Source organism: Pezoporus flaviventris, unplaced genomic scaffold (assembly GCF_033815535.1).
Source record: "Pezoporus flaviventris isolate CSIRO_AGI_PZ_B2104156 unplaced genomic scaffold, CSIRO_AGI_Pfla_v1 ptg000002l, whole genome shotgun sequence".
NCBI classification, from domain to species: domain Eukaryota; kingdom Metazoa; phylum Chordata; class Aves; order Psittaciformes; family Psittacidae; genus Pezoporus; species Pezoporus flaviventris.
The window spans coordinates 76,835,930-76,859,877 of NW_026892550.1; the positions used below are offsets into that span (position 1 = coordinate 76,835,930).

The 23,948-nt window shown below is 38.7% G+C and overlaps 1 protein-coding gene across 1 annotated transcript; it reads right to left on the reverse strand.

Annotated features, from left to right (window-relative positions):
- Window positions 1-3,614: 3,614 nt before the first annotated feature.
- Window positions 3,615-11,526, reverse strand: LOC133264476 (sulfotransferase 6B1-like). Its single transcript, XM_061444397.1, has 6 exons — window positions 11,308-11,526; window positions 10,366-10,550; window positions 9,451-9,577; window positions 7,072-7,166; window positions 5,837-6,023; window positions 3,615-3,751 (listed from the first exon to the last, which is right to left on the reverse strand). The coding sequence occupies exons 1-6, from the start codon at window positions 11,450-11,452 to the stop codon at window positions 3,633-3,635; spliced, it is 858 nt and encodes a 285-aa protein (XP_061300381.1). The 5' UTR covers window positions 11,453-11,526; the 3' UTR covers window positions 3,615-3,632.
- Window positions 11,527-23,948: the final 12,422 nt, after the last annotated feature.

The following is a 23,948-nucleotide window of genomic DNA, read 5'->3' on the forward strand; positions in this document are numbered from 1 at the left end:
GCAAACAGATACAGGAAAAGGGGAGGACTGTCTCCAAGTTAGTAGAGAAGCTGCTGCAGAATTGTGTCTTATGGTTGCAGGTCCCTTGAAAAAGGGTGGGTTGTCATCACCTGTGAAGCTGGAACTGGTAGCAGAGTGACACAGCCATTCAGTTTTTTCCCCTTTCTGAACACGATCTTTCAGTGATTGTCCTCACCACCATGCTCAGCCCTTTCTGCCAGGCTTGATTTCTTCTGCCCCATCCCCACTGGTCTTTGCAGCAGGAGCATCCTTGGCTCTTTGACTGTGATCTGTGACTGTCTTTCATCAGCTGGTCATGAAGCAATCCCCTGGAAATTCCTTCTGTTCCTCCATGTTTATTTTTCCAACTGACAGATGATTACACATAAACCCTTGTCTTGATCCCCTGAGCATCTCTGCTTTACTTAGACCCAGTGTAGAAACCCACCAATTGATCTGCCTTGAGTTTTCTCTGTTTTCCTATGACTTATGGTTTCAAAGATTACCAGATCTGACTCAGATTCCTTCCCCCACCTGCTTTCCCCCCTCATTTCTCCAGACTCACTTGCATCATCTACAAGGCACAAGAAGCTATTCAGAGAGATTTTTTTTTTTTTTCTTCACCAGTCATTGTTTTCCTCCAAGAAACTGCTTTAGGTATCAAACTTACTGTACTAGAACTAGTGTAACTTTAAGTCAGGTCACTAGGATGTTTATCTGAGCGCCTTTTCTTCTTTGAGAGCCACTTCAGAAGCTAGTTGTGTGCTGTTTTCAGGAAAAAGATCCTTGAAGCAAGGCCTGAAATTCACATGTTCCTCTCACAGGAGTTCTGGCTCTCCAAATGGTCTTGCTCTCTTTTTGATCTGACCTGAAGGCCAGGTAAGCCTGGGTAGCAAGCAAATCAGGCTAACTTCAACAAGGGGTGGTAGAAGCCTCTTGTCTCAGCTCTGATGGCATAAATATTTAATGCTGTCTTCTCTAATTAAATCTGTCTTTAGAAGAGCCCTTAATCAGGAAGAAGGAATATATTACCCAAATAGTAAAGCAGTATTGTAGCCATTTACATGTAATAGAGATTGCACAGGGCTTTGTTTCTTCCAAACCTACTGTTGCTGTGGTCTAGGTACGTTTTAGACCAATATTTTTATATTTTGTAGGATTGAAATATCCCTCTCTCCAAAACTCTTAACTGCCATAGAAAAAAAAAAGGAAAAACGAGAGGGGAAAAGTCATTTTTACATCTTACTGTGGAAGTTTTGAAATTTTTTAACATCTCTGTGACCTGTCAAAATGACCTGTGGAGCCAGACTGACAATTCTTTGAAAAGTTCGGTTTGAATCCCTCCACTACAGTCATGGGAAGGGGAGGGGGAGTAGCAGCACAGTGGGGAGAGCAAGAGAAAAGAGGATGAAAGAAATGGTAAGTGTGGCAACTGCTGGGAGACCCTGGTTGCCAGTAGCTAGCATCACATCCCCCCATCCTTTAGTAACAGTACCCAGCCTAGCTTTCTGGACCTCTGATGTAGGCACATTTTGCTATGCTGTCCTCAGCTGTGCCAGCGCTTAGCATGAACCTGCTACCCTGTAGCTGTACTAGCAGAAGCTGCTTTCTTTCTATTACACACTGCAAACAGTTGCTGTGCTCTACCTCAGGTGTGGCTGCATTGCGTAAAGCTTGAGGAAAGCTGTATTTGGAGATTAAAAGTGCTGTAAGAGTACGAATTACTGAGAGAATCTTTATTTTGAAAGTACATTTAACTCTGCAGTGCAGTGCTAGAGGTTCCACAGCTGGCAAAGCACTCGCTACTTTATATTCTAATGCTATCTCTTCAGCCAGTTCAGGACTATATGCTTTAACCCTTGATGCACATGGAATGTCCTCACCCTGTCCCTTCACACATGGTTTCATATGGTGAATATATACACTGCTGCTGGTTTTCTTAACACAGTTAATAAACTTGCTTGCAAACTTTGTTTGCCCAAGGATCCCTGGGCTTTTTTCCACACTGAAAGGGCTAGAAAAAAGTCTTTAAGTAAAAAGTCCAAGCATCGTCATTAGCTGATCTCTTGCCACTTACTAATAGTGTTAGAATGGCACCTGAAAGGAAGGTAATGGTGGTCCATGGCATTTTAGTGGGAGAAAATGTGACTTTAGTGTCAGAATTGCATAGCACACAAACAAACTTCCGGTTTCCAAATGAGCATTTACATAAAACAGTGCTCAGGGCAGCATCTTGCTTGGATTGTGTTGAATTGGTAATTGTCAAGGGACTGCAGTTGAACCGGCTTTTTTCTCACTGATTTCTTCAGCACATAACTTCTGTATCATTTGTGAAGATGACACAAAATCAGTAGGTCAGCTTGCACAAGCAAGGTATGAAATAAGAGGGCTGTGTGGCAAGCGTGAAATGTGTGGCTAGAGAAGGCTTTAGTGTTTCTCTGTAAATAAGGCCATACCTTATTTACCTCAGAAACAGAGGACAAAGCTTACTTTACTGATGTGTACCTTCAGAGCACACAAGAGTCAGAGTAATCATGCTTGTCTGCATGAGTTTCTTTCTTTTTAAACAGCTTTTGCTATGTTTTTTCTGTCTGGTGGTGCCTTGGGATTGCATGGTTGGGGAGATCTAGTTTGGGGAGAAGCGTCTTTAAAGCCAGCCAACAAAGCAAATCGAAGGTCAGGACAGAAAATGTATCATGGAATAAACCAGAAGAAAAATCCTTTCTGGGTTCCTAGAGCAGGCCCTCAGATACAAACACAGACAACTGATTCTTGGAAAATCTGTCTTATCAGGGCAGGGTAAATAAGTAAGTCATGTTCTGATTAAACTGTCTCTCACAGTGGAACTGTTGAGTTCTGTTGCACAAGGACTGTGAAGTAAAATGCTTCCCATCAAAACACTGGAAACAAGCATTTTGCAGGAAGAAAGTCAGATGGAAAAAAACCCCATGTTTGTAGTTCCTCAACATATGGTGCAGAAGTTTACATAGAGTTCTATTAGTTGCATTTAAAACACAAGCACTATACAGTACTTAACCCAGAAATGTTACATCAAAGAACTAAATGTTATATATATAAAAAAGACATTTAAAAGACATTTTATAAACAAACTTCACTTCAGATTATCAAATGTAAAGCCGCAGTTTTCAACTTCAGTATCAATAACAGTCTGATAAAATAGGCACTTTCCAAATCATGATAGATCAAGAAGGGAACAGGGCCGGGCTCAAATCTTTGGTCATTTTCTTATGATGTGGGTTTAGACTTTTCATATATTCACGTTCTTATGGGTTTCGTTTTATGTTTTTTTTTCTTAACATCTTACATAAAATTCCTTAATTATATCTAAGACATTCATTCATATCCCTCTAGAGGAAAAAATAAATAAATTATAAGGTAGTTTTGGTTGTAGAAAAATGAGTCTGACTCCTGACTCTGTAAAACTTTATACATCTGCCCACTGAAAACTGAGTTCAACTCTGACATAGTGTCAGAATTTTCCTGTCCCCAAAATCTCATGTTTACAGTCCCTTCTACTGGGAGGCTTATAAACTGAGTGGGAGCCCCCATTCAGAATTTCCCACAAATTGCTCTGTGTTTGTTGATAACTGGATATTGTTCTTCACATGCAGTCAAAATTCATAGGTGAGACTTTTTGCCATTTTGCTGAGCTTCATTTTCTCATTAAATATCTCCTCAAACCTTCGATTCTGTTTTGGAGTGAAATGGTTCTTCCAATCACCAACAGTGCCTAGGAGAGCAGGAGCAGAAAAAGAGCAGTAAGATTAGCAATATATAGTGCAGAAAATTATTTAAATGCAGCCCAGTTTGGTTAATGTCGCTGTTGGCACAAATTGTTAATACATTATTAACCACAGTCTCTGTTGTAGGTCATGATCATAAGTAATTGTTTTATTGGTCTGGTGGAACTCTGAAGGAAGCAGCTGGTTCATCATCCATAAAGGCTGTTAACTCTCAGTCCCATACTTGGCTAGTGCCAGCAACTAAGTGGTACATGAAGAGCAGCAGGTTTCCTAGATGGATTAGAGCTTTGGTCATCTCAGCAGAGGCATCTTCTGCACCTGAGATGTATGCAGTTAAAGGTCTGCTTTGGCTCTTTCACAGGCAGTAGAGGAAATGATTACTTCCTTTCGAAGCCCATCTCATCCTACTCAATGTTTAAAACTCATCAAATGAATGGTGCCCCAGTAGCAGCCATATGTCTCCACTGGCTAAAGAAGACTCCTAAAAAAGGAGCCCAGAATGACTTGATAGATGAATCCCACCCTCACACCCACTCGTAGCCTCTAAGGCTTTCTACAGAAGAGATGTCCCACTACATAAGGGGGCAGTTAGGTGTTTCTGGGTGACCACGCACACTCATGCTCAGTAAAGTGTTTCAACTGTTACCCAGTTTCAGCAAACAGGAAATTGTTTATTAAACTGACATATTTGCTTGAGACAATGTGTACAATGCATCCTCTAAAGACCCTGCATCCTGGGGAGATTCTGACTGGAGACTAAAGGAGATTTTTTTCACCATGCGAACAATCAGCTATAGGAATAATCTCCTCAGGGAAGAGGTGGATTCTCCAAAATTGGACACTTTCAAGACTTGGCTGAACAGGGTGCTGGGACATCTAGCCTAGGTCATACTTTGCCAAGAAAGGTTGGACCAGAGGATCCCTGAGGTCCCTTCCAACCAGGGATTTTATGACTCCATGATTCTGCAATCCCAAAACTGCTAACTAAAATAGCATTCTGGACAGCAGAGACAAGAAAAGAGAGTCTGAAGAAAAATGTGCATGTATAAATCTTCTGTAAACTGTCTGCAACTAGCTAAACCCCTGGGATTTGCATAGGAACTACTTGGAAGTTAAACTGTTGGTGTTTTTAAAAATTTTCAACATGCTTCTGTCAAAGTTCACTGACTTAGAAAAGTGTATCTATCTGAAGGTTTCGTTTGTTTTTTGCTGAGAGATTGTATTTTGGCATTTGATTTAGCTCTGATAAAACCAGTCTGAATTAGTGAAATGTAAAAAAAGCATTTCCCTATTTATTAATTGAAAGAACTCTTGGTTTTAAACTATCAATTATTGTTCAAAAATTAACTAAGTATAAATAATCAAACCCAACTAAACATGATGGTTTGATCTACTTATTTAAATCTGAGGAAAGAAAACAGCAAGAAAACAGCTCCTGCAGGTATTTTAAAGTCCCATCTGAGCTAAGCACTGTTCGAGATTTTACCACAGATTCCAGCTTGGCCAGGGTCTGAAGGCTACCTGTGAGACCATCAAGTGATTGAGTCATCCCCTCTTTTGTTGTTGTCATTGTCAGCATATTCCTTTTTCAATATGCTTTTTCCTACATTTCAATAAGATAAGAGATAGTATGGAGGACAAAGGTTACAAGCAGTCTCCTTTGGAAGGAATGTGTCTAGCTTGTTCTAAAACAAAGTGACCTTTGCAGGTGATATCAGATGAGACACGTTGTAAAAGACTGAAGTGGTCAACTTTTAGATAAAAAAAAAAAACAACAAAAAAAAAACAGAATAATGCTTTGTGAATCTTTTCTTTTAGCATAAAAGCTCCCACGGAGCAGTATTAGTCAGACTGTTTTCAGACTCCCCCATGCTTCCTTAGCATAAGTCTGCGTTTGCGACCAGAGAACTTAGAAAGAAAGTAAATTTTAAGATGGCTTCCAACTGAAGGATCTTGTCACTGCTTCTGGGGCTGATTCAAAACATCACTACAGTGCAGGAAAGATCTGGACTGAGACCTCTGCCTGGATTCCCACTCCTTCTTCTGTGTTGAGCCCATCCAAAGGAACTCACCTTTTCGGAAAATTAGTTTCCTGTTGGATGTCAGTGCACAAACAGTGTGATTGGGATTGCTGTTCTCCTTTTCTGTGTCTCTTTTCATCTCTGAGAATGAGGACTTCTTGCAGATGTCTTGGATATCATCATCACTGATGTTTAAACCCAGGAACAAAATCATGTCCTTTACAACCTTAGGGAGATCCTGAGACACAAGAAAAATGAAGCTTTTATATTTCTGACCTGATTATCAGGCTTCTAGTTGATACAAAAATGATTCTTTTTATTACCTACCAAGTTTATCACACATTTATTTGCTTGCAAGCAAAGCTAAAGATGTTATTGGACTGTGTAGATGATGAGTGCAGTAAACTTGATTCCCCTCTTACCCATACTCCCAAAAATGAGTAAATGCTAAGTATGTGATATCAAACACAGTTAGTTACATTGTCAGTTTTACTCCCAGTGCAGGTAAAGTGTCCTCCTGTCTCTCAGAATTATTTCATTGTGAGTAGAGAAATCGTTTAAGCTCAGCTTCTGTGTAAATAGCTTGTTTAATTGGAGGCGCTATATCTACAGATCCAACTGGTTTATTTATATACCTTAGTGGATTCCCTCCCTCTCCCTTCCGCCCTCCCAAAAAAGGAACAAAGCTATGTTAATCGAAACACCAGAAAGTGTTTTCTATACACCAAAAAATTCATTCTATGGAAGCTAAAGTTTGCTGGTATTTGTCTTTTTTAAAGAATAACAAAGCAGTTTCTGCATAATAATCTTTCATCAAAATCTTCTTCCTACCTCTTAAGCCTCTGCTTTTCTAGTATATAGGGAGCACAATTACCACTGACCATGAGTAGTTCTGTTGCCTTACATTACTTTATGAAAATGTCACCCGAAATGTCAGGTATAGCAGGTTAATGTGTAGCCCTCAACAGATGTCCTTGGCTGAACTTTCCATAGGAGCAAGAACAAGGAATTTGAAATTCTTTCTGTAGCTTGGGGAAAACAGTGTAATATATGTCCCACTCCTGCATCTATGAAATGCAGCTCTCATAGGATTTGATATTTATATAACTTCTGCAGTCAAAATTAGTTCACTAATATAAAGTTCTGTGCAAATAGAAGATATGCCCAAAGACATGCATTCACATTTTCCTTCTTTCTCTTTTTTCATTATAATTTGCTCTTTGATATTTTAATGATGTTAATTTACAAGTAATGCATCCTGAAATAAGAGCAGAGAGGATATTTACCTTCTTCATGTCTTCATAGAATAAAAACAGGATGTTTTTGTCATTTTCATGTTCTTCCCAACTTAGGAAATGATCAAACCAGGATCCACAGACAACTGAAAAGAAAACCCGTGTAGAAGAGTTTCATATAAATTTTATTCATATATAACTCTGATGGTATCTCACACATTTAGGGGAATGACCCCTTCATAATATATACCCTGTATTCCTCTAAACCAGATTGCATTCTTTTTGTGAAGTGACTTAAGCTTACCATTCTTGTTTGAATACTTTTTCATATTAAAGATGCAGATACTATTTCGAGATATGATTCTGTAGTGGGAACAGGCTCCAAATCTAAGAAAAGGCCAGTAATGAGGGAAAATATATTAACCTAATCAGATCTGAGCATCTCAGCAAATGTCTCTATGACTGCGGTCACAGCTAGAAATATGATCACTTCACTAGGCAATGAAATAAGGAGTCTGTTAAATGGAGCATGCTTTTGTTAGCTGTTTTGTCCCAGCAGGGGAGAATCTGTATTATTTTTAAACATCAAAGAATTATGTAAAGAAGTTATGCAAATACATCATTCAGCTAATGGCATAGATACCTTACAGTTTTACAACTGACTCATGGTCCTTGTTTTGTCTGAATATTCCTTTTCTGAAGGCATAGGAGGACAGCTGAATTTCAGCTTTCTTTTAAAAAACAAAGTTCTGACCCTTCTGCTTGAAAGAGAAGATGGACTGCATTGAAAGCTGAGTTGAAAGCCTCTTGTAGGGTGATGTGAAGAGGCCTGGACAGAGCAATCACAGCTAGCATTCTTGAGAACTGTGACTCTGCTTTATAACTACCACTAGAAAAATATAATATTGTAAGGGACAGTTTGCAGTTTGCAACCTGTGAGTTATAATTAAGTATTTTGCTGAATACTCCAGTGCGTAGACCTCTCCTGCACATAAAGTACTGTTTAATTGCAAATCACATGTGCTCCACAGTATGCAATTAAACCATGCTCTCCTGGTCAACCATACTGTGGTCAACAATAGCGTAGAATAGCGCTGTTGGCTTCAGGGGTACAGCACGCAGCCTCGGAGACTCCAGGGACAGCATCATAGTTGTCACTGTTTGTCCTCACCCTTGTTCTGAACTGAGATTAACTTTGCAAGAGTACTAGAGGTTCTGAATGACCTTAATATGTTTCTATCAGGAGCAAAACCAACAGCTCTGTATCACCTCTTACGTAAATTTCTGTTGTAACCAGCATAGTTATCTTTTTATGCCATATGTAAGGACACAGGAAATAGAAGGTGGCTACTAATTTACAGATAAATTACAGATTAATATAATCCTCTTTTATGTTTTTCACTATCATATGTTGAGAGTTGATACTAAACAAGCCAAGATACTGCACATCACTGAAGGATGTGCATTAGGGCTGCCCTGAACTAGGAACACAATATCTGAGCCAAAGTGTATACAGGGCAGTAGGTAGATTGACTTCTGGAGCTCTAATGTTGATGATTGCAATGGCGCTTTTCTCTCAAAGTTTTCAAGCCAATCTGTCATTGTTGCTGTTATCTTCACTATGGTTGTATAGGAGGAACATGTCCTCAAAGAAGTCATAAAGCACTAAAAATGGGAGTGAATAAGTGCAATATGGTCCTGTTGTCAGTTTCCATGCCTGAATGGCCACTCGTAAAAATCTTACTCATGTCCTTGGTCTTTGGACCCCGCTATTAAGACAGCACATCAGAGCTTGTGCAGCTGGGCTTTCTGAAACCATCTAGACTTCCTTTGAAGGTGCAATAAAGGCTGTCTTCAAGACTGGAGAAGGCACTAGACCTGAAAGCATAGCTCTCAGTGCAGCCTGGGGACGGTCTCCCCATGTGCCCCATTGCCCACACTTTAACACTGCAGAGGAGCTGTATACACACATCTCCTGTTTCACAGTTTAAACATGAACTCTTGACGGGAAGCAGCCTGTTACTGTGGTTCACAAGACAAGGTTGAAAATGTTTTAACACAGGCAAATCCACATCAGAATCAACAAATTGTCAGGGATTTCAGAGCGTTTGTGGGAAGAAATAAAACCAGTATCTTGTCCCGGTTTTCAAGCAGATATGTCAGAGGACAGCAAAACCCTGCAAAGAGCAGTTGTGCTGAAATAAGGTGGCCACTTATTAAAATGTCTCCTTGCAGAGCTGAGGATAGTATCTTACTATTTGTTCTTGTTTAGTTTGGCATTCGAATTCATCCTGAAAAAGACCCAACAGCTAAAGATGTATGAAGAAGGAGTTCAATAGGGTGTTTTCACATAGTACATATTTCTTGATTCTTCCTGTGCATAATAAGCTAATGTAAACTGCAAGCAGAAAATGTAACATTTATCCTTACCATCTCCTTTTAAGAACAAATCAAAGAAGGCAGTCCAGGTGTCTATAGTGGGAAGGTTTGGGTTATCTCTGTAATAATGATACATGGAAACTGCAGTATCTTTTGGATTTCTGCTGATGTAGATCATCTGTAAATGAAGATGATACAGGTATTAATGATAATACCTGTGTTCATTTTACCTCATGAGTCAGTATGCTAACTAACACATGAAACCAATATCTAATTAACATTCACAGGACTGCTGCAAAACATAAATTTTGACATTTCATTCAAACTAGCTGTGTCCTAAAAGTCTGGATCTCAGTAATCCTGAAATTCTGAACTTCCAATATAAAATCTGAGACCCAGAGCTTATTTTTTAAAGGTCTCCCACCTTAGTATAGGAGGAACTCAGAACTGTGATCTGAATCTGCTTCCCACATTTCAGTTCTCCGTTTGCCCCATAGATATTTACAAAAAAGTCTTTGCAAATCTTCAAGAGGAGGGGCAGAGTATGTTCACTCACAGAACAGACCATAATTACTCAAGAGAACTATTTTCTAAGCCACTCCTCCAGTGAAACAGGGCCATGAGAACACCCCTCCCACATCCCCCCCATCCTTAATAATATATTTCTGACTGAAAGATGTTGATGTTCTATTATTTTTTTGGTGCCTGGTATACAAATCACCCCATGGGAGCAGTGAGGCAGGAGCAGAACACAGTCCCTAGCCCAGATCTCTGCTCATATTGCCTTTGGCAGTTGATCAGCTGTGTCTCCAAAATTCACAGCAAACCGCTTCAGGAAACTGTAAATAATTCAAAAATTAATCAGGATTGTCCTGGTTTCAGCTGAGATAGACTTAATTTTCTTCCAAAATAGATTCCTAACAGACACTTAACACATCTTACTGCTTTTATGTCTTTTTGCCTTACCTTGCATTTTTTATTCTTAAAATTTGCAGGTAACATGTTGTAGTCTAAGTGAGTTGGAATGATTCTCTTTGATGAGAGTTTATTCAGCTCTTCTAGTTTGGAAATGTCTCCAAATTCAATGGGAGATGTTAGTGTAACTTGAGTACTGTAAAGCTTTGTTATAACTCCTGCAAGCCAGTGAGTGCCTGCAGAAAAGTAATTTTAAGGAAAAAACAAAGGAAAGAATATTTGTTACTGAGAAAACGTGGAAAATGCATTTTGAAAGAGCTTCCTAGTGCACAAGTAATACTTCTAATCCCCTAGCTTCAAGAAACTTTACATAGCTGAATCATCCCATTGACTCCAAATGTATAAATACTGGAAAAATTAGGGCTGTAGCTGTAGTACAGAGTAACTGTATGAGAAGTGTTCATGTTGGTACCAAACCAGTCTCATTAGAGAAATGCTTGTCAACTGGGACATGGTTGTGTTATTTTTGTTATTTATTTTACAGTTATCTGGGTTTTTTTCCTTATCATGTTTGGAAAGTACTGCTTGAGCTTCCTCTTTGGTATGTGCTTCTGCAATGAGGCAGGGAGAGAGGGAATAAGAAATTAATACATCTACAGCCAACATCCATACAAATAACTTAATACGTCTTTTTTGCTCATAATTGTATGTAGAAAGTCCTCAGGAAAATCCTTCAAGTACAGATTTTGCTTACAAGAAAGAAATATTTATTTGCTTTCCAACATGAAAACATATGAAATTATTTTCAATTAAAGGATCAAATTTAGATAAATATCACTTTTTTTTTTTTTGTACTTGGACACTTACAAACAGAGAAATATATTCATATGCTCAGCCTTTCCTGTTTCATGTACGCAGACATTTCCCCACTAGTTTAAGCAGAGAACAAATAATTGAGACTTTTTGCAATTAACATCTAAAAGTAGAACTTACCAGACTTGGGATAGGAAACCAAAAGGACATCATCTTCTCTGGCATCAAAAGTATCCAAGGATTTTAAAAGTTCTGGAGAAGACCTGGTGGTAAAGGGAATCCCCTTAAACATGTGAATGAGTTCTGCCTCACTAGGGTTGGACATGTTTGCTTAAGTCTTGGATTCCTGCAAATCAGATAACAGTGAAATGAAGAGGATTTAAGAGTCACTTCTCAGTCAGATGGTCTGAAGTGACAAATTGAGACCAAGCAATAGAAACTTTGTGCTTATATACTTTGCTACGCGCCATAAAGTCATATCAGATATTGATTTTTCCAGGTAGTTGATAAAGGCAACTGAAGTATTAGAGGTAATTTGATAAATAACTGAAATGTTGTCATGGAAAAGTACGTCATTTGTTACCTCTCCAGATAAAATAATGAGGTGATAGTTAAAATGTATTAATTATGGTAAATTACTAGAATGAACATTATATGTTGCCTTAAGAGATGTTTAATATGATTATTCTATAAGTTATATCTTGCTGAAAGCTGTTTCAGCTTCTGAGGGAAAAGCTGCATCTTAAAATACTTTTTATGAATACAAAACCAATGTCTTATTTTATGTGAATAAATTTTTTTGTTTCATTTTACCAAATACACAACAAATTGAATTTTCAAGAGTACAAATCAATTCCAAATGCTTGAATTCTGTGATGTTAAGGTACTAGATTTTTTAAGATTTTAGAATTTCAGCCTGAGGCATCTTAAAAACAGAGGCATTTAGAGGCACAATCATTTTTTAAGCTGTCACTTGTGTCCATAACAGCAGTATAGACAACAAAAATCACAAATTTAAAATAGATATTTAACATTGGCTTGAGTTCTGCATGTTTCATGACTAGAAGTGGCTGAAGATTTTTTAATCTTTCAACAGAATATCATCAGATATTCAAAGTATTCATCAAAATAAGAATTGCTTGCAGGAAAGAGGCACTTCTCAATTAATTACCTGCTTTGAAAAGTATTTTTGAAAAAAAAAAAATTAAATCTGTGGAAAAATATCATTATTGGTTTCTGAAAGCTCCACTTCTGTCTAAAGTGATTTTAATGCACACTGGGAAATAAATAGCTCAGTTTTCAATCAAACCTTTTTTTTTTTTAAAAATCCTTAATATTTTCAATTTTCCTTTCAATGGCCACAAATTAATTTACTAATTTTTACATAATTTTCCTCAAATATCCACTGTCTTCACTGTTTGTATTGAAAACCTCCTACAATATATTCAGCTGGGGCCTTTCAATATCATCAGTGCAAATCTTGGTTTAAAATAGATCAAATTGCCTTCAAGAATTTCCCAAGTTTACCAAGGTCCAAGACCATTTTTTTATCATAAATAATAACTTAGGTTTACCTAAGTACCTCCCATTACTGAAGGTACCTCTTATGACCCCTGGTAAAAAGTTAATGATTAGAGAAGCGCTTCCAAGGAACACCTGAGCAGTCAAAATTACAAGGAGTAAGGACAGTTACCAGCTTCTGTACTTGTCTTTTTCTAATTCAAGCTCCAGAAAAAAACAGCAATATAGTATTGGTTCTCCCTCCCCTTTCTTTTCTTTGCTGTATTGCCAGCCTACCCGTCAAAAATAAGTGAATTCAGCAAGACCAGATCTCTTTGCCTTTGTTGCCTATAAAGTTGCTCTTAAACAGTTATTACCTGCAAAGTGTGCCCTGTGCCATCAGTAAACTATGAGCTCCAGTTATGCAGGTCCAAGTGAGGATGAAAATCATAGAAAATATGGTATGTTCCCTGTCATTAGGGATGAGAAGAGACTGGGGAGTCTTTCCAGGAGGTAATCAAGTGAGTCGGTGAGTGTACAAAAAATACAATGGGTACTAATGCTCTGGTAGGAGTTAGGCAATGTCTCAGTGGTGAGGAGCTCGAAGTTTTTCCCTTTCTTCCTAGTCTGAAGACCTAAGCCATCGCTTTCTGTCTGAAGGTGTAAATCCTTAAAAATCTGTGCTCTTTAAAGAGATATCAGTTTGGTTACTACAGGTCTACAATGTATGCTTGGAGACTAAAGACACCTGTATCTTGTGTTATTCTGAACATCTGTATTGGTCTGAATACAGAGATTTCTAAGGTTAATTTTGTAGTCATCAGTCCAGCCAGATGCATTTAACGTAAGCTAATAAACCTGTATTACCGTGACATAGCAAAAATAATCTAATTGCAAAACGTGTTGCATATTTACTTTGGTTTTTCCATTACTTCCATTTCTCTTTCATTTCTTCCTGCATTCCTATTATGTTTGACTCAGCACATTTGCCTAATCTAATCACTTGGACCTTAATTAATCATTCACAAATGAAATGGCTAAGGTGTAAAACAGAAGCAATACAGTAGCAAGGAAAATTCCCATTCTCTTATCTCAGTTGTTTTTATACTAGTTTCTCTTTTCAGCATGCATGTTAATCCAGGGGAATCAAACTGAAATTGGTCTTCCTGAAATGCTGCTTGAAAGTAGGGTGCATCCCTGCAAGTGTATGGTATCCTGAATTGCTGTGACTTAAGGAAAAGAAGGGTATTCGGCATCTTGCAGGAAAAAGTTGTTATAAAACTACACAAACATTAGCATTAAAAGTACATTATTATAGCTACATTATACAAAAAGAGCATGGGTTTAAAGAAATCCATGCCAAATCCTCCATCCAACTTTAATTTTCTCCTTTATTAGCATTTCAACACAGAATGTAGACTACAGCTGATACATTTTGAACCAGGTGAACATAGGCATGGCAAGCTAATACAGATGGATTCCTGTATCTGTTGCCTAGATCTCTGCCACAGGCTCTGAGGAGATTCTCCCAGAGTCCTTGTCCTTGTCCTGGTCTCTGTCTCTGTCCTTGCTATAAGTACTGATGGCGTGTGTGCACATTTTACCAACAGGCTTCACAGATACTGTCTAACAAGAGAGCAATGTTAAACTTGGAGTTTGGAGTTTCTGTATGGTTTGATGAAAATACAGCTTGGTAACTGGATGCTGAGCTCCTGGGCTGCTTCAGTGATGCTGCTTCCTTCTGCCTCCATGTCTGACTTATATTCTCCCATATATACCCTTGTCTGGGTGAGTAACTTCTTTCTGTTGCTTTAAATGACTAAAAGAATTTGACTGTTCTGTTCCTGACTCTATCCTGTCACCTCCACTTCAGGCTCACCATCATCTTCTCTGCCTGATAAAAGACAATACCATGTATCTCCTTCAATGGCAGGTTTCTCAACTGAGGCAAATCACAATACTGTTCCATCCCAACACATCTCAGGCTGCATGTACTAAAAGAAATAGTGACATTGTGAAAAATATGCAGATAAAGTCATATGTTACACAAGTCATAATTTGGATGTACATCCATAGAGTTCTGAAAGTTTTAGCCAGCTCTGTCAAGCATCAGATTTCTCATTTTCAGAAGTGTCCTAAAAGCCATGAAACGTTTCAGTCTTGTCATATTGATTAATTAATGGAGAGGTAAAACTAACAAGGCTGGTCGTAAGGTTTTGTTGCTCACATTCTCCAGCAGATGTACCAGTCACCTGAAATTAGTAAAGTTACGTCCAGAAAGATTGTGCTTGTGCATCTATGTAAAATTTGTATGCAGGCTCTGCAACCATGACAAAGGAATGACGACTTTCAAGACTATTTTAGTGCAGAGTATCAAACACAGCTGCTGTTACAAAGTGTGCAAGACGGATCTCCAAGACTGAAGTTCAGCTAGGAAATCCACCATTACAGGTAAGCTGTGTAGTTCTTTCCACAGCTCCATACCTTCTTTTCCATACCTCCACAATGACCTGAACCCCACAGTCTTTTCTGTAGGGATCATGCCATCCAACCTTTGCTTTTCCATAATGCAGAATGACATCCCTATTTATTTTAAAGTTACAATTTAGGTGTCTATTGTAAGTTTATGAACAATGACTATTTAACAGAGACAGCCAGCAAAATGTTACATGCAGAATGAGTGTTCAGACTGATCAGGAAGTTAGGGCACTTCAGTGCCTAGATGTCAACAGTTTAGTAACCTGACCTGTGCTACTATGTGGTACTAAAACAGCCCCCGGTTGTAGGGTGGACATAGGGCTGTCCAAAACACATGAAGACTCAGATGGCCTATACTAACTGTCCATCTGTGCACCCCAAGCTGCTCCCTGATATCAGGTAGCGTGACTTAGCCAAAACTGCTTCACTGGGATGGGCACTGGATTGCTCTACACTTCCAAAAGCAGTTCCATACCTGATAGGCTTTCTTGCAGTGCCTGGACTCTTGCAGAGAAGCCTTCCTTCATTGTTCCATAGTTCAATACTAATCAAGTTCTGTGATTTAACAACTCTGATTTCAGAAGTCTCTGATTTCATAGGCATTGCTATCTGTAGCAGCTATGCCTCCATTTAGGTATACTGTGAAGGAAGTCAACCACGTGTACAGTCATATTGCATTTATGGCATGTCTGTTCCTTGACCTCTCACAACAAATCATTGCTTTAGGTTATTATGTGCTGGGCCCACAGCTGATAGAACTAACGATAACAATCCCATTGCTGCCAGCAAATGAGCTGTGCCTTTTAGAGAGCTGGCAGGCAAATGCCACGGCTGAGGTTACCTCTGCTGCCCCAGTTTCTGCCTTGCAGCTTCACATGATGCAAGGCATGAACACAGACATAATGAAGATGATGGGGATGGGGGAGCAAAAGAGAAAAGCAGACAGGGTTTTTACCTTCATTGGGGTAAAAAAGATAATGCTGTGTACATGCAGGAGGGCTCATCCAGGTAAGTACTCTCCCTGGCAAGTGCTTGTCTATCAAGTTGGGATTGCCTAGGGACATTTGTAAGTCCCCAGAGTGAGAGGAGAGGCCTTGGAGGCCTGGTTTGTTTTCTTTTTATCTTTATTGTCATATCTAATGTGGAGGGTTACTGGGATAGGATTAAATGACAGAAACTTATGAGTCACCCTGTTACTGCTAATACACTAGCACTCAAAGTGATTCTAGTAACTTAACCAGTGATTTGAAATGGTTCCACCTTTTGATTTGTTAGCATAACTGCATAGAAATTGTCTGATATTTGAAAGCACACATATAATAGTAGGCTAAAGTATTCTATAGAGAGCCAGATACATTCCAGAGAAAAAGTCTTTTGGGATGTAAGCATGTCCTTCAGAAATCCACACCATGTGGGGCATGACTGCACACAGTAAGAGCAAACAAGTCTGATGGCAAATGCTATCCTGTTGGCTCACACACTGCCTTCAAATCCAGCTGCTCAGGAAACCAGCAGTCCAGCTAACAACAACTACCCCTTGAAGGCTTATGGGCCACAACTAGTGGAGGTGTACTAAAGGGAAAAGTAGCACATGTGTCCATACACACAGTGAGGCAGCGCCCAGCATGCAGGCTGTTGTACTTTGTGCCAGCTCTCTGGTGGGTCCAATCCAATGAGTGGTGTAATCCTGAGGTAAGAGGCAATGCAGTTTGCATTTGAGGGAACTGACTGGAAACCTTGGGTTCATATGCAAATGCCAGAGGGAAGCCCACCTTGGCCACTATGGGATGGAGGCCTTGAGGTCCCCAAGCTGCACGTAGAGCTTGCAGAGACCCTGACACAGGACATGTCTCATTTGCCCATGTCCTCATGACAGACAAGGGCCAGGTAAGAGGTTGCAACATAAATCTGGTGGCCAGGAGCACACACAACTTCCTTTTTTCTATCCCTCCAGCCAGCCTGCTATGACAACTCTGCAAGCATCTCTCTTCTTCCAGAAGGAAGTAGATCCACAATCAACCAGTGCCAACCTCAGCATTACCTCTCCCTGACCTAAGGAGACTGACCCACAGTCTTTACTTAGATATGAATATGAGTTAGAAGTGCACCCTTGCAGTGATAAAATGCATACTCAGCTGCACAGGAAAGAGCATAGCCAGCAGGCTAGAGAAAGTTATTATTCCCACTGTGGAGCACTTCTGAGGCTACATGTGGAGTACAGTGTCCAGTTTTGGATCCCCTGGTACAAGGGAGGTATTGGCAAACTGGGATAAGTCCACCAGAGGACTGCCAAACTGGCCAGGGTGGAGCACATGATGTACAAAGAGAAGCTGGGAGAGCTGGGTCTGTTCAGCCTGGAGGTCAAGAAGAGACAGCAATGCTGCCTGTAACTACTTTGTGGGTACTTGTAGAGAAGGTGGATCCAAATTCTTGTCAATAGGTGCACAGCAACAGGAGGTGTGGCAACAAACACTCCCTGTGATGAGGGAGATTACAGTAGATATTAAGAAAACTTTTTTATCTTTTGAAATTTTGACCATTTGAAGTGGTTAAACATAGGAATAGGTTTGCCAGAGATGCTGTGACTTCTCCATCCTCAAAATGATTCAAAACTAGAGTGTCCAAGGACCTGAGAAAACCAGTCTAAGTAAGGACTTTGGTTGCTCTGAGCAGTGGTGGAAATAGATGTTCTCTTGAGTTTCCTTCCTACCTGGATTGTTCTATAGTTCTGTATTTCAGAGCTGAGTGGTAGGGCCACTGTTGAAACACAATCCTCATTTGTTTAAATCCAAAGGAGGTGGTGTTTTCATCTGATGAATGTTGTCTTGATATATATAGTGTTCTGTGAACTGCAAGATAATGTAAATGTAAAACTTCAGTAAAATAAATGGAGTTAAAATATTGCTAGGGTAACAGACAGTGCAAGATGATACCTTTCTGAGTTAGATCTTAAATGTGAAATTTCCATCTAAATAAGCAATAAAGGAACAGCCACCCCAATTCCAACTAATATTCTGGCCAGGTCAAGGTTTTTTTATTAGCAGCCACTTTATTCTGCAATTTATGAGAGTACCAGGAAATCTGCAAAGTTAACTTAAGCAGAGTGGAGATGTCTTCCCTAACACCACTAATAAATGGTCATTTTCAGCCCTAAAAATGTTGGGTAGAACCTCTAGAATCTTTATAACTTGTACAATATAATTGAAGAATTATACGTTATATGTAACCACACCACAAAACTGCGGTGTAACTTGGCTGAAATAGTTATACTTGTCTTATGTGATTAAAAACTCAGAATCTGATCCAGATTAACCAGGCTGAAAACCTTTAAAGACTGCTGGGCCAAAATCCACATCAATTTTTAAAACCATGGACCCATATTAAGACCTCTTAAATGTCACCTAGCCCTCTAGGCTTAATACTTCATATTGGTTTTCTCTCTGTTTCTCAGAGTTATCTTGTCATAAGGTATAGTAAAGTCTGTGATTAAGGTGTAATGCGGGATGATCTATTCTTTTTTATTCTACTTGTTGTCTCATGGAGTTCCGCACTTCATCAGGGCTAGCCAGCTTCAGTAACTTCCATTCACAATAGCAGCATCTCTATTAACTGGCTTAGTGAATAATTTCTTCAGATGCACTTTAATGAGCAAACTTTCTCAACATTCTCTCGTGCTGTCAACTTAGTAATAACTTCATGAGTTATTTTATTTTTCTCTGAAGAAAAGCAAATGCTTCTGAAGGATGACAGGTTAAATGTAAAATCGAGCAAATTAGTGCCAGCATTACAGTTCTAGAATTCTAGCTGCTTTTCACAAAATTACCCTCAATTTCCTGCATTTTCAGATCATTATTTCTTGTACCATCATGTTATGATTATACAAAAGGAAGAAAAAGTAGCTGGCTGAGGGATACAAAGAAAAGTTAATAAAAGAGAAAGAGTGTGCGGTTTATTTCTGTGCATTGGATTGTAGTTAAATTCATAAAATTATCCTTAAAATAAAATAAAATACAGATAGCAAATACAAATATAAAAATACAGACTTGTATTTCTTCAAAGTTCCAAGTGTATCCAGAATTTTCACTCAAATCCGTATGTTTAATTAAAAAATGTTTCTTCCTTTTTTGCCTGAATGTAACTCTAGGCTCAGTATATGTTTCGTATTCGAAATCAGGAAATAACTTTCGGTTTAGTGGGAGCTGAAAGTTTATGCCTGCGTGGCAGAATCTGAAGTTTTCATTACCAGGTCTGACTGATAGAAGATTTTTTTGGAGGACGGAAGTAAAACTATTAAATGTTCCCAGCTGCAAGATTGTTACTTCACAACAGTTCTTGATTACTGAATATAAAATGAAATAGTTATGTGCATGAATTCTTTAAATATGAATGCAGAACTCGTACACATATGTTAGAGATATGACTTTAGAAATGAATATATGAATATATAAAATGAATATATGTAATTCTAATCTGGATTTTCTTTTATTCTTAAAATCAAAGAGTTCTTCCAATGAATATTTATGATTTGTGCAAACATCTTGAACAGTTACTAGGTCTATGTCTTTTCTTTAAGCTTGTAAAGTGATTTATTCTGCTGACAGTGAAAGATGTAGCATCAGAGGTCTGTTCTCAATATCAGGCAGCACAATAAGCAGGGACTACATCACTGTCATTTGATGAAGACATATTAAAATCTTCAAGCTATTTTTCAATTACTTTTGTTGCTCTTTTGATGAAATGTGAAAGAGAAGTGCACCAGAAAAACAGTACAGCCAGCTGTGTCATGCACCTTAATGCAGAATTAATACTTATTAATTTATGAGACATAAGTCTAGAAGTGTACTTTTTATCCTGGGCATTGTGCCACTGTTTGGTTTTAAATTATTAGAGAACATTTTGATTGATTTGAATTAATTTCCAAATAACCACGAAATTAGATTTATGCTATTTATTTATTCACTTACTGAACAGAGGCCAGTTCTACAAGTAAGGTGTATTTCTACTGACTAGTCACAAATAGTGTAATAGACAGTCCTTTTGTTATAAACACATAAATTAAGATGTGGCAAATGTTAGGGATTGAATACAGTACTTAATCTCTCAGTTTTGAGCTCTAGAATGTGAAGATCCTGGGTTTAGATAGTAATACAAAAACCGAAATAATAAAAATACCAAATATAGTCAGTCTAAAGATCTTAAACATATGTTTGTCTTCTGAAGTTGAGCAAATTAATTTTTTCCTCTGGTGTGAAGGCTGACAACATTTATTATGATTACCTAATGCTGGTAGCTCTCTTATAGTGCATCGGTAGATGATATCTCAGCCTCAGGTGTGGAGCAGCACAAGGAGCGCAAGCCACCTGTCACACACTGTATGGGGAACTGCAGGGCCTCTTCCCTCAAGTCTTGTCTGCTGTCAGGGAAAGAGGAGGATGGGTCTGTGCAAAGGGACTTGAGCTTTGCCATGAAAGTGCTGCTGAATCAGATCTGCTCTTCGCTGATGCAGGTTACAGCCATGACAAGCCAAACTCTATCCGCGTATATCTGCATAGATACAGCCTTAGTCAATACTCCCAGATCTTGACATGTGTTATCTGCAGGGAGCCTGGTAGCTCACTGGGGGAAGCTGGCACTTCTCTCTTGTTCTACAGTAATTTCCCTTCAACATGCATGTCTCCTTCTCCTTCCCTTTCCAGCAATTCTTACACCACTCCCTCGCAGTTATATGCTATTGAGCTTTTAGTCAAGTAGTAACGACATCATAGAAAAAAAGCTGATCTTTGCTGACTGACACTTCCTGCTGCTGTGTAGGCACATCACAGCCAGCAGTTTATTAGGGGACATCCAATCAGGCCCTTAATGAGACTGCATCTCTCCTGCTGACTATTCCTCTCTCCCTTCACTCAACATCTCTGAAAGATAAAAGACATACTCTTTCTCGTATGAGGGAGATAATGAGAGGTGCAAGACCCAAAGACAAACAAGGCAATTATAACTTGGCAGGTGGTCTTGGAGAGGTGTCCAAGACCCCAAGGCTAAGCCCTCCACCTGTATATATATTAACATGTTCAGAGTAGGTGAAGGTCTCTCCCAGACTGCAGGCCAATTTCCCGCATGCAGGCAGTGGGCTTCTATACATACCAGCACATGTGCTTTGGTCAGTGAAAGGGGATCAGTCTGTCCAATTTCTAGCCAGGAGATCTTGAGATTTCTGATCAGAAGAGGAAAGAAGAATGGTTTAGCTATGCCTTCACCTTGGAGAGATGTTTCCTGTTATTTTCTCATACCTGAGACCCTCCCCGCCAGCTCAGATTCCCCCTTTCAGATCCCCCAGTATCTTTCCTCTCACTCTCGTATCCACATCAACCTCAGCCACACCTCTTCTCTTCTACCTTCTTCTCTTCTCATCCATACCTCTCTTCTCTGTTTCTGGTTAGCAGCAGTCCTCATAATCCCCAGTTCAGTTCAAAGAAAAAAAATGAAGTTCTGATTTGATAACATGACCTGGTCCTTTGGACTATACAAACCACTCAAAAAACAGCCTTCTTGAAGCCATCTTTAAAAGTCTTCCTGCACATATGCAGGACAGTGTATTGGTATGCGAGCATTTTAATAGACATATACATACAGCTTCACTCTTTTTGAAGGTAACTATATTGGTACTGCCCCACATGTGTAGAGTTAACTATGCAGCAAATAAAAAATTATGAATGTCTGGGAACCATTGTAAAAACACAGAAGAATAGGAAACATTGACAAATACTTTGTTTCCTTTTTCAAAACAGCATGATTATACTGGAGAAACTCATGATTTAAATGATCCCATAGAGCTTTACAAGCCATTAATATGCAAGCAAATATCAAGAGAACAAGGATTTAGAATACTTCAAATTTATGTTTAAATTGTCTTCTTGTCATGCGCTGATAATGCAAATGATGATCCACCATGATAACGGGATCATAGGCAGGATGATTTTGTGCTTGAAAAGAACAAGATACTTTTAGGATCTGTGTCGCATACAGAAATTAAGTCCTGTGGATTTATGCTGAATATTTATAGTTTATCAGCTACACTTTGGCATGCACAGGAGGAAGTTCAGGCCAAATCACAGGAAAGTCTTAAATGCATCTGCAACCTGACAGATGATTTGCTATATTGGAAACGTTAATAAACCAAAACTGATGACAGTTGCATGATGAGCCAGATAACAAGATATTTTTAATACTTCAGGAGTTACAGAAGCACTGACTCCACAACATATTAGATTGTTTGCAGCATCTTTTTTGGCATGAGACAAACAACCAAAACACTGTCAGGAAGATATTTGCAACATAGGATTGGAGGGAGCACAAAATACTCAAAATAGATGAGATTCTCTGAATGTCCAATCCATTCCAGCTCCTTCTGAATAGTATTACACCTGTTGGGCCAAATTCTCCTCTCATGTCTGCTTCTACAACCACATTATCCTCTCTTGGCCCATTGTGTTAAACAAGCCAAAGAAAAAATGGGAAGTAAAATGAGCATCTAAACAACATTATTTCTATGGATTTGCCACAAGTCTCATATTAAATTAGTTTGTGGAGGATGCTGCAGCTGCTACCTAGATCAATCACTTGACTTTCATTAGATTTGACAGCTATAAATGCTTCTAGATGCAGAGTCTAGCAGGCTTAGATTTAGTCTCCTTACAAGTGAAACATCACATATCAGTGCAAGCTTTGGATAATTGCCCTATAAGGATTTACAGGGGGCTAGGAGAAAAATGGTTTATGTTTGGGTAAGTGGATATATTTGCAAAAAAACAAAGTAAAATTTAAAAAAGTTAAATCTTGGAAAGTGAAAATACAAATACCTGAGTTACTACTTCTGCATAATAGAACAAAAGGCACCACAGTGAGATCAGGCTCAGAAATCCAGATTCCTTGCTCCGGAAAGTTATTCTGCTATTAATTTTTGTTTGTTTCTGTGTTTGTTGTTTATTTGTTTGCTTGTTTGTTTATTTTCAGGGGGCTTTGTTTTCTTGCTTCTCTGACATACAATAGAACCTTTTTGAAAAGCCGATGGATTAACTGTACTAGGTAGATTTCCAAAGCAGATATATGTTTCAAAGCCTATTGAAATCTAAAAAAGACCCTCATGTATTCCTCTGGTCCAATGTAAATATAGACCTATTCTTCTTTTATTTGGAGACAATCCCATACAATTAGCTGGCTCAGGCAGTCCAGTCCCCTGGGTGCTCGGCCCAAATGGGTTTAGTTAGAATAACATATACTATGTTGAAAACCATTAGAAAGAATACTAAACAGCCCAGGACATGCAACTGATCCCGCTTGAAAAATCTTCATTACGCACCCCTTTCTGCAATCCTCCTCTTTGTAGAATTACTATTGGAATACATGAGAGAGATGAAGGATTGAATAGTTTAGCTTAACAAGCATTAACTGAGAAGGATCCTATTTCCAGTAGAAATCTTTCAAAGCTTCTAACCTTTCTTTCAGTAAAGAATCTATCAATCAGCTGAATTCTGGGTAATGATAAGAGCTGCAGAGAAAACAAACTATTTAGTGAAAAAAAAAGATAATTCTTACCCTGTTTTGGTTGTTGGTTTGTTTGTTTTTTTCAATATCCTTTACAAAAAATGAACCCTTAAATTTTTTCCCTACAAAAAAAAGCCAAACTCCAATCAGTCACTTGCCAATAGCTGGGTCAAGCATTATGTTCACATGAACATTAAAGCTCCCTTCTTCAGCTCCATAAAAAATGGTCCAGGTCCTTACATTATGTATATCAACTACCTTCTTACATTCTGTGAACATTTATACTGGAAAGTACATGTTTC

Bases quoted from the DNA above. Each gene is read 5' to 3' on its own strand.
- LOC133264476 (XM_061444397.1), bottom strand. From the start codon at position 11,452: ATGTCCAACCCTAGTGAGGCAGAACTCATTCACATGTTTAAGGGGATT. The intron at 7,167-9,450 runs GTAAGGATAAAT...TTTTCTTTTCAG, and splicing joins TTTGTTCTTAAAAGGAGATG to TTGTCTGTGGATCCTGGTTT. The intron at 6,024-7,071 runs GTAAATATCCTC...CTTGTGTCTCAG, and splicing joins TCTATGAAGACATGAAGAAG to GATCTCCCTAAGGTTGTAAA.